Source organism: Babylonia areolata, chromosome 3 (assembly GCF_041734735.1).
Source record: "Babylonia areolata isolate BAREFJ2019XMU chromosome 3, ASM4173473v1, whole genome shotgun sequence".
NCBI lineage: Eukaryota > Metazoa > Mollusca > Gastropoda > Neogastropoda > Buccinidae > Babylonia > Babylonia areolata.
Window position 1 is genome coordinate 24,961,702 of NC_134878.1, and position 11,064 is coordinate 24,972,765.

At 50.9% G+C, this 11,064-nt stretch overlaps 1 protein-coding gene across 1 annotated transcript in view; it reads right to left on the reverse strand.

The window, feature by feature from the left end:
* Window positions 1-6,184, reverse strand: part of LOC143280265 (neuromedin-B receptor-like) — a 330,847-nt gene extending 324,663 nt beyond the window's left edge. The window contains exon 1 of the mRNA XM_076584896.1: window positions 5,675-6,184. Within this exon, the coding sequence (XP_076441011.1) occupies window positions 5,675-6,184 (510 nt within the window). The remainder of the gene's footprint in view (window positions 1-5,674) is intronic.
* Window positions 6,185-11,064: the final 4,880 nt, after the last annotated feature.

An 11,064-nucleotide genomic window follows, 5' to 3' on the forward strand; every position in this document is an offset into this window, starting at 1 on the left:
GAGGGAGAGAGAGAGGAGGGGGAAAGAGGGGGACAGAGAGAGAGAGGAAGGGTGGGATAGAGGGAGGGAGAGAGAGAGGAGGGGGGGGAAAGAGGGGGACAGAGAGAGAGAGAGGAAGGGTGGGATAGAGGGAGGGAGAGAGGGAGGAGGGGGAAAGAGGGGGACAGAGAGAGAGAGAGAGGAAGGGTGGGATAGAGGGAAGGAGAGAGAGAGGAGGGGGAAAGAGGGGGACAGAGAGAGAGGAAGGGTGGGATAGAGGGAGGGAGAGAGGGAAGAGGGGGAAAGAGGGGGACAGAGAGAGAGAGAGAGGAAGGGTGGGATAGAGGGAGGGAGAGAGAGAGGAGGGGGAAAGAGGGAGACAGAGAGAGGGGGAGAGGAAGGCTGTGATAGAGGGAGGGAGAGAGGAGGGGGAAAGAGGAGGACAGAGAGAGAGAGGGAGAGGAAGGGTGGGATAGAGGGAGAGAGAGAGAGAGGAGGGGGAAAGAGGGGGACAGAGAGAGAGGGAGAGGAAGGGTGGGATAGAGGGAGGGAGAGAGAGAGAGGAGGGGGAAAGAGGGGGACAGAGAGAGAGAGAGGAAGGGTGGGATAGAGGGAGGGAGGAGGGGGAAAGAGGGGGACAGAGAGAGAGAGAGAGAGGAAGGGTGGGATAGAGGGAGGGAGAGAGGGAGGAGGGGGAAAGAGGGGGACAGAGAGAGAGAGAGAGAGAGAGAGAGAGAGAGGAAGGGTGGGACAGAGGGAGGGAGAGAGAGAGGAGGGGGAAAGAGGGGGACAGAGAAAGAGAGGGAGAGGAAGGCTGGGATAGAGGGAGAGAGAGAGGGAGGAGGGTGAAAGAGGGGGACAGAGAGAGAGAGGGAGAGGAAGGTTGGGATAGAGGGAGGGAGAGAGAGAGGAGGGGGAAAGAGGGGGACAGAGAGAGAGAGAGGGAGAGGAAGGGTGGGATAGAGGGAGGGAGAGAGAGAGGAGGGGGAAAGAGGGGGACAGAGAGAGAGAGAGGGAGAGGAAGGGTGGGATAGAGGGAGGGAGAGAGAGAGGAGGGGGAAAGAGGGGGACAGAGAGAGAGAGAGGGAGAGGAAGGGTGGGATAGAGGGAGGGAGAGAGAGAGGAGGGGGAAAGAGGGGGACAGAGAGAGAGAAGGAGAGGGAGAGGAAGGGTGGGATAGAGGGAAGGAGAGAGAGAGAGAGGGAGGGAGAGGAAGGCTGGGATAGAGGGAGGGAGAGAGAGAGGAGGGGGAAAGAGGTGCACACACACACACACACACACACACACACACACACACACACACAGAGACAGAGAGAGAGACAAAGGGTGGGAGGGAGAGAGGAAGGGAGAAAGATATGGAGAGACAGAGACAGACGCACAGTGAGACAGACAAAATGAGACCGACAGATACAGAAACAGAGAAGAGGGGGGGGGGGGGTAGAGAGGGGAACAGACAGACAGACAGACAGACAGACAGATCACAGCTCACCCTTTGAACTCGTGCTAACGCTGGAAACTGATGTGCCTCCCATTTTGCAGAATTGCAGGATTTGCATGTTGGTGTTGGTTTGTTTGCTTGTTTGTTTGTTTGTTTGTTTTCCTGTCCAAGTCCTTTGTATCCATTTTTCTTGCAGTTCCCGTTTTTTTTATCAATTTATTTGTCACGTCAGGACTTGATGATAAACTTCATGTCTGCTTGGTGTGTGTGTGTGGGTGAGTTGGGGGGGTAGGGGGTGGGAGTAATGACAATAATAAATACACAGAGGAGACAAGAGAGAGAGAGAGAGAGAAAGGGGAGAAGGGAGAGAAAAGAGAAGCAAAAAGAATATGATACGAGGGAGAGAAAGGAGGAGTAAGCGACAGAGAGAGAGAGAGAGAGAAGGGAAAAGCGAGAGAAACACACACACACACACACACACACACACACACACACACACACACACACACACACACACACACCAAAAAAAAACCCAAAAAAAAACCAACAAAAGAAAACATGTCTTCATCAGACAGGATACACGTGTTCTTAAACAAAACAAACCACAGGAAGTGACGACATTCGAATCTCCATCAAAGGGAAACAACCATACTAACAAGTGGATCGGAAATGCAGGAGACATTTTGTTTGGGGGCCCGTGAAGAACGCCACGCAGAGGGCACTCGACAAAAGAAAGAAAGAAAGCAAGAAAGCAAGAAAAGAAAAGAAAGGAAAAAAGAAAAAGAACAAAATGCTCTGCGGGATTTACATACAAGTACGGCCACAGAAAAAACAACAAAAGGTGGATCGGAAATGTCGGAGACTGACACACACACACACACACACACACACACACACACACACACAGAGACAGAGAGAGAGAGAGAGAGAGAGAGAAACAGACAGAGACAGACACCACAGACACACACACACACACAGAGAGAGAGAGAGAGAGAGAGAGAGAGAGAGAACACTGAACACTGAACACTGAAATGTTTAATGTCATTGGCTGTAAAGCACTAGTGACATAGTAAGGTATAAATCATAACAAAAATGGTGCAAAACAAATAAAATGGAACAGAAAGGGAAAACATAATCAAAGTAAACATGAGAGAGAGCGAGAGATGCAGACAAAGTGACAGAGATAGGGACAGAGATAGAGACAGGCAGACACAGACAACGAGAAAGAGAGAGAGCGAGACAGAGAAAGAGACAAGGACTGAAAGAGACAGACAGCAGAGATGCAGAGAGAGAGAGAGACAGAGACGGAGAGACAGATACAGATATAGAGACAGAGAGAGACCCAGAATGAGAAAGAGAGAGAGAACAGAGGTGCAGTGAGACAGAGACGCAGACAGAGTGAGTGAGAGAGAAAGAGAGAGTGAGTGAGTGAGAGAGAGAGGGAGAGAGAGAGACGGGGAGACAGGGGAGGAGACAGAGAGTGAGAGAGAGAGAGAGGGAGAGAGACGGGGAGACAGGGGAGGAGACAGAGAGTGAGAGAGAGAGAGGGAGAGAGACGGGGAGACAGGGAGGAGAGATAGAGTGAGATAGGGAGAGAGAGGGAGAGAGGGAGTGAGTGAGAGAGAGAGACGGGGAGACAGGGGAGGAGACAGAGAGAGAGGGAGAGGGAGAGAGACGGGGAGACAGGAAGGAGAGATAGGGTGAGAGAGGGAGAGAGAGAGGGGGATAGAGAGAGGGAGGGAGGGAGAGAGACGGGGAGACAGGGAGGAGAGATAAAAGGAGAGAGGGAGAGAGACGGGGAGACAGGGAGGAGAGACAAAAGGAGAGAGGGAGAGAGACGGGGAGACAGGGAGGAGAGACAAAAGGAGAGAGGGAGAGAGACGGGGAGACAGGGAGGAGAGATAAAAGGAGAGAGGGAGAGAGACGGGGAGACAGGGAGGAGAGAGGGAGAGAGAGAGAGTGAGTGAGAGAGAGGGAGAGAGAGAGACGGGGAGACAGGGGAGGAGACAGAGTGAGAGAGAGAGAGGAAGAGAGACGGGGAGACAGGAAGGAGAGGGAGGGAGAGAGAGAGGGAGAGAGAGAGACGGGGAGACAGGGAGGAGAGATAGAGTAAGAGAGGGAGAGAGAGAGGGAGGGAGAGAGGGATAGAGAGAGGGAGGGAGGGAGAGAGACGGGGAGACAGGGGAGGAGAGAGAGGAGAGAGAGAAGGAGAGAGTGAGAGTGAGAGAGAGAGTGAGAAAGAGAGGGAGAGACGGGGAGACAGGGGAGGAGAGAGAGAGAGAAGGGAGGGAGAGAGAGTGAGAGAGAGAGAAGGGGAGACAGGGGAGGAGAGAGAGAGGGAGAGAGAGAGGGGGTGAGAGAGTGAGTGAGAAAGAGAGGGAGAGACGGAGAGACAGGGGAGGAGAAAGAGAGGGAGAGAGGGAGTGAGAGAGAGAGAGAAACTGGGAGACAGGGGGAGGAGAGAGAGAGAAGGGGGAAGAGGGAGAGAAGGGGAAGAGAGAGAGAAGGGGGGAGAGAGAGGGGGAGAGAGACATAACTGTCTTGAGAAGAGAAGAGAAGAGAAGATACGACATTTCTGTTCCGGAAGCCAAAACTTGTAAGTGAAGGAGGGAAAGGGGCTCTTCACTACAAGAAAACGGAGTAAAATAACTATGGCACAACCACTGGGAGAAAAGTGAAAGGAAGGGAAAACAGAAGACGGGGGTTGGGGGGGGGGGGGGGGTACAGGGTACAGGGTACAGTAAGAGTTGGGGCCTCGAGAATGAATGATGTTCAGAAGGAGAGTGAGACAGATGGATGGAGAGACATACAGACATTTACAAACATAAGCACATGTACACACACACCACCACCACCACCACCACGACTACCAAGAACAACAATACTAACAAGAGTGACAGACAGGCGGTAAGTGTCTCTCTCTCACACACACACGCACGCACGCACACATACCAGTAGCCATCTGCGCATTCACAGACAGACTCATGAGCATCCCCACCACCACTACCCTCCCCCCCGTTCCCCAGCTGGATGACAACGATGGTCATCATCGATCTCGATGGACACACACAAACACCACCACCACCACCACCTAGACCAATCTCTCCTTCCATTCCCACCCCCTGCCCCTACGAAACACTAATACCTTTCTCCCCCCAACACCCTGACTCTCTCCTCCACAACCTCCTCCTCTCCTGCACCCTAAACAAACCTCACTGTCCCCTCCAGCCCCCACAACCCCACTCTCTCTCCTCCGCAACCCCACTCTCTCTCCTCCACAACCCCACTCTCTCCTCCACAACCCCTGTCTCTCTTCCACAACCCCAATCTCTCCTCAACCCCACTCTCTCTTCCACAACCCCACTCTCTCTTCCACAACCCCACTCTCTCTTCCACAACCCCACTCTCTTATCCACAACCTCACTCTCTCTTCCACAACCCCACTCTCTCCTCCACAACCCCACTCTCTCCTCCACAACCCCACTCTCTTCCACAACCCCACTCTCTCCTCCACAACCCCACTCTCTACTCCACAACCCCACTCTCTCCTCCACAACCCCACTCTCTCCTCCACAACCTCACTCTCTCCTCCACAACCCCACTCTCTTATCCACAACCCCACTCTCTCCTCCACAACCCCACTCTCTTATCCACAACCTCACTCTCTTATCCACAACCTCACTCTCTTATCCACAACCCCACTCTCTCCTCCACAACCTCACTCTCTCCTCCACAACCCCACTGTCTCCTCCACAACCCCACAACCCCACTCTCTCCTCCACAACCCCACTCTCTTATCCACAAGCTCACTGTCTCCTCCACAAACTCTCTCTCTCTCTCGTCCACAACGTCATTCTCTGCTCCACATCCCATAACATAGCTCTATCCCCCCACCCTCCTGCCCCCCCCCCCCGACCCCCCCCCACCCCATGCCCCCGCCCCCCCCCCCCCCCCCACCTCAATCTCTTTCACCGCCACAACTACAACCTCACAAGAGAAAGACAGGAGCATCAACAAACTAATGATCAAAACGATCACACTCACCTGCACGTCCTCGACGATCCTCCACTGTCCAGCCCCCAAAGGTACCACCAGAAGCCGAGAACTTCTTCAGCTCCTCCCCCACTACACCCCCTTCCCCGTACCTCCCCTCACAACCCCCACGCCCCCCTCACACACACACACACACACACACACACACACACACACCACACACACACACACACAAAATCAACAACCACAAAAAAACCCACTCACCTGCACATACTTGACAATCTTGCACATCTCCAGTCCCAGGTGCCAGAAGCCGAAGAAATCCTCCGCTGCCGTGGGCGGCAGGCAGATGAGCACCACCAGCAGGTCGGCCACGGCCAGGTTCACCAGGAAGATGTTGGTCACGCTGCGCATGCGCGGGTTGCGCCAGACGGCGAAGCAGACGAGGCAGTTGCCGCCCAGCCCGACGATGAAGACGACGACGAAGAGGGCGATGAAAATCCAGCTGATGACGAGGGTGGCTGTTGGCTTGGTGGCGTCGTAGCCACTGTAATTGGTGGTGGTGGTGGTGGTGGTGGCGACGGTGAGGGTGGAGAGGGGGAAGGAGGAGGAGGAGGAGGGGTTGGTGGGGGTGGGGATGGTGTCGTTGTCGGCGGTGCTGAGGTTGAGGGGGAAGGGGGAGAGGGTGGTGATGTTGAGGATTGAGTATGCTGCTCCTCCTCCTCCTCCTCCCACTCCTCCGCTCTCGGTTATGTTGTGGGTGGACGTCGCCATCTTCTCTGGGGGGCCGAGGTGGTGTGTGTGTGGGGGGGGGGGGGGGGGGGGCGGGGGGGGGGTGGGCGGGTTATAAGATTTTCAAAGTCTTCTTCTTCCTTCTCTTCTTGCTCTCCTCCTCCTCCCCCCTCTATTCGTTTTCGCTTTTGTGTGTCTGGTCCTGAAAAGGACCCGCTTTAAATCTGATGGCTTGTCATTTATCAAACGCCAGAGCGGGTATCACTTGTTGCGAGCAGCTGTCTGTGTGGCTAGCCCTGCTGGACGGCGCAGGTGTCTGGTCAGCGCGCGAGAGATTGCTTCAAAGCGCCACGGGGCATCGTTTCTGAGCGCCCGGTCACTTCTTTGTTCTGTTTTCTTTGTTCTCGGGAACTGATGTGTTGGGTGTGAAATCGGATGCCCTTAAGCGCACACACACACACACACACACACACGCACACAGAGAATGTATCCAGCAACAACACGTTGAATGCTGACAAAGAAATGTTACACAAACATGGGGCCCGTAAAAAACAACAACAAAAAACACTTTAAACCGCTGTATCTCTTTGGAAAATAGATGATTGTGTGAGGAACAGTGGATCTGGTCTGACACGAGGAAAAATTCTTTATGCAGAATTCATCAAAGTTTGTGAGTCGCTCAGTTTGAAGTTCCTATCTCGTTGACACTCAATAACTTCTGCAGTCAGTGATTCAGAAAAATAAATAAATAGATAAATAAATAAACACACCGAAAACGGTCACTTGTGAGCATATATACAACTAGGAATAAAACACCAACCCCTTCGAAATACTCAGTTCATCGAGTGAGGAAAACGTAATTACTCAGTCACGTCAATCCATACACACCACGAAATAACTTCAAACTTTTTTTTTAATTTTTTTTTTTAGAGTGTTCGTTTTGTTGTTATTCTTTCTCACTGTGGTCTTGTTCACTTCAAGGGGCCAGCACAAAAATGATACCCTGATAATATCTCCTCTCCTCCAAGCACAGACACAAACACCCTTCCCTTTCAATAAATGAAATCGACGGAAACTTCTTTCTCACTTTCCGAACAAGAACAAGCCAGCAAAGACTTCCTTCTCTTTCCAAGCACGAAGAAATCAGCTACAACTTATTCCTCTTTCTCTCCATCCGCACAGGTAGAACTCAACAAAGACGTCTTCTCTTCCTCTCCTTTTGAACAGGTAGAAATGAACAACAACTTCTTTCTCTCCCTGTTAAACCCAAAGAAATCAACGAAGACTTTTTCCTAACACGAATAATATTGTCGTCAAGAAAAACAAAGCCATTACGGACAATTTGCCACCAAATCCTCCACAATCAATCTGCATGCAAATTTTTTTTTTTTTTAAACCGGGTTGAGCCGAGTGTCATTCACAACATCGCACAAATCGTCGGTCATTCAAATCGGAATGGTGGAGGGATGAATTGCTTTTGAAGTTTATTTCCAGACGGGCAAGTCACCAGTCTGGGCATCACACAGCTGCTGGCATTTCCACAGGGAACAGAGCGTTCTGCACTGTAAAACAACCCACTGCTTGGCTGGCTCAACAGGCCTCACCTGTGGGACACAGAAAGCAAGCCAGTAAACAGTCATGTCATTATCAACCAAAAAAAAGAGAAGTAAAATGACATCAGAAATAAAAATAAAGTAGGAAAGAAAGGAGAGACAGACAGGCAGACGCAGACAGAGATGGACAGAGACAAAGAGACAGACAGACAGAACTAAATGAAAAATAGAAAAGAAAGACAGAAAGACAAGGAGAAAGAAAAAAGACTATAGTAAAAATGGAGGAAAAGAAAGTCAAACAGAAAGAAAGAAATAAAGAATGAAAGAATGAATGAATGAATGAATGAATCTCTCCCGCAACTGTGGATCTGATTAAAGTCGGATAGATAGATAGACAGAAAGAAAGTAAAATAAAATAAAATCAAAACTCAAAAAAGGAATGGTCGGCTTGAATGAACTGACCTAACGAGCAACTGTGATACACGGGATATCAATCAGAAAATAAACTGATTTTTAAAAACCCCAAAATCGTGACAGACAGGGAGAACAAACAGCTGTGTGTGTGGAAGGGGGGGGGGAGAGAAATGATGAAAGCGGGAAGGAAATCAGGAAGGAAAGAAAGAAAGAGAGAAAGGGAAATGGAAGAAAGAGGTACAATAGAACGGAGGAAAAGCAGCGGACGGACAAAGCAGCGTGATTTGAATGGAGGAACTTAAAACAACAATTAAGGATATGATTAATATATATATATATATATATATATATATATATATATATATATATATATAATTGCGGCGGCAAAAAGATAGACAGATGGAGAGCATACAGACAAACAGAGGGGAACTGACAGAGAGAGAGAGAGAGAGAGAGAGGAGAGAGATGGGGAGAGAGAGAGGGGAGAGAGAGAGAGAGAGAGAGAGAGAGAGAGAGAGAGACCGTGGAAGACAGACACACAGACAGATGGAAAGAGATGGAGACAGGAAGAAAGAGAATGGGAAATGTATAGAAGCTGAGAGAGAGAGAAAAAATAGAGAGACGGAGGTAGACGGGATGAGAAAGAGACGCAGAGGTAGACAGAGAGTCAGAGAGAGACAGAGACAGAAAGAGATGGAAGAGAGAGAGTCAGTGAGTGACAGAGAGAGAGAGAGGAGAGAAAGATGGAAAGAGAGACAGAGAGAGAGAGAGAGATGGGAAGAGATAGAGACAGAAACATCCAGAGAAAGAAACAAAGACAGAGAAGAAATGGGGAGAGCGAGAGAGAGAGTGAGAGTGAGAGAGAGAGTGAGAGTGAGAGAGAGAGAGAGAGACCGTGGCAGGCAGACAGACAGACAGACGGGATAGAGAGAGAGAGAGAGAGAGAGAGAGATTGGAGAGAGGCAAGGGATGGAAAGAGAGACAGAAAGATGGAAAGAGACAGACAGACAACCAGACAGCGGAAGAGAGAGACAGACAGAGACAGAGACAGATAACCAGAAGAGAGAGACAGATAACCAGACAGAGGGGGAGAGACAGAGAGAGAGAGACAGAGAGACAAAGCAAACAGGAATGAAATCGGGCCATGTTGTGAACGGCATGTAATCAAACTCTTTGCGTCGAGCACGAACTTGGGTTTCTATGTTTCGGGGGAAGGGGGTAGGGGGGGAGGGGTTGGGGAGGTGGATGGGTGAGCCGGGAGTAGAATGAGGAGGAATCTCGAAGGGCTAGTGGGGTGGGGTGGTGGACATAGCGTGGGTGTGTGTGTGTGGGGAGAGGGGTGGGGGGGAGGGGCGGAGGGGGAGATCTAAAAAAACGACAGATTTCTGCCTCGCGTTTGAAACGAAAGCCCTCTTGAACTTTTCAAACCACCCCCCACCACCATCACCAACACATCACCCCCACTCTCCCACTTTACAATGGTAAAAGATCCTTCGCTTTACACACACACACACACACACTCCACCACAATCCATCCTCCCCCCCCCCCCCCCCCATCCCAATCTCTCTCTCTCTCTCTCTCTCCTTGGTATTGATTTGACCGCGCTCAACTGTTGGACAACATGAAAACGAACACTCGTGTCACGTTCTCTGGAGTCACCACCACTGGTTCCCTTGGGGAAGTCAGGGGGAGGGAACAGAGGGGGTAGGTAGGGAGGGAGGGAGGAAAGTTCACAGCGGGGGAAAAAAAAACTCATCATTTAAAGCTGGGTGTGGAGAATGGATGAGGTCTTGGGAAGAGGGGGGGGGGGAGGACGGAGGGCAGGAGTTGGGGGGGGGGGGGATACTTTGTAGATAAGAACATTTTGGTTATACACATAAATGTCCTCAGCTCGAGAAGCTCGATAATTACTTCCAAGGTAATGGAAACGGCTCGAAATGATTTGAAAGTAAGAAGTATTATGGAAGATATCCTCTCTCAGGTGGTTTTTTTTTTTTTTTTTTTTTTTTTTTGCTCCATTTGATGCGATCATAATGGAGCTTATCACTAACTCTGAGGGTGAGGGAAGGGGGAGGGAGGGGGGGGGGGTGGGGGAGGGGGCGATGTGGCAGAATCGGTTAAGCATTGAACTTCTGTTCCAGTGTTCACCAGCGATCAGGGTTCGAACCTCCCCCTTAACATTATGGTATGGTCTTCTTAAGGAGAGGGGGGTCGGGGGGAGAGGGGGGGGCGCGGGGGGAGGGGGGGGCGGGGGGGGGGGGCGCTTTGTTCCGGTTTTCCTCATACCTCCCAGGTGTGAATGGTTCCTGACCGACTGGGGGGAGAGGAGTGGGCCCCGCCTTCTACAAACTGGCCCTGAACACAGTGGACAAGAGTTCACGGCCATGATGATCGAAAAAGGGGTGGGGAGGAAGAGTGTGAAACAGACCGCAAAGGCAATGGCAATGGAGAGGGTGTGCAGACCCGCTTTTCGTCGGATTTTCGTCGGGGTTCCCTGGCTATTTTTAGTGAAAACCGCGTGCGCATGCGTGTCTCCATTTCCTGTTGTTGTTGTTGTTTTTTTCAGGTCACCGACGGGCTACAATTTCCTCGTGAAATCGCTGTTCTGACGAAAGGACTTTGAACATTTTCGGTGACTTTTTTGTGTGTGCAAATTTGCAAGCTATAGTTGCTTTATAATTACACCCATTATTTGGCCTAGAGGTAACGCGTCCGCCTAGGAAGCGAGAGAATCTGAGGGCGCTGGTTCGAATCACGACTCAGCCGCCGATATTTTCTCCCCCTCCATTAGACTTTGAGTGGTGGTCTGGACGCTAGTCATTCGGATGAGACGATAAACCGAGGTCCCGTGTGCAGCATGCACTTAGCGCACGTAAAAGAACCCACGGCAACAAAAGCGTTGTTCCTGGCAAAATTCTGTAGAAAAATCCACTTCGACAGGAAAAACAAATAAA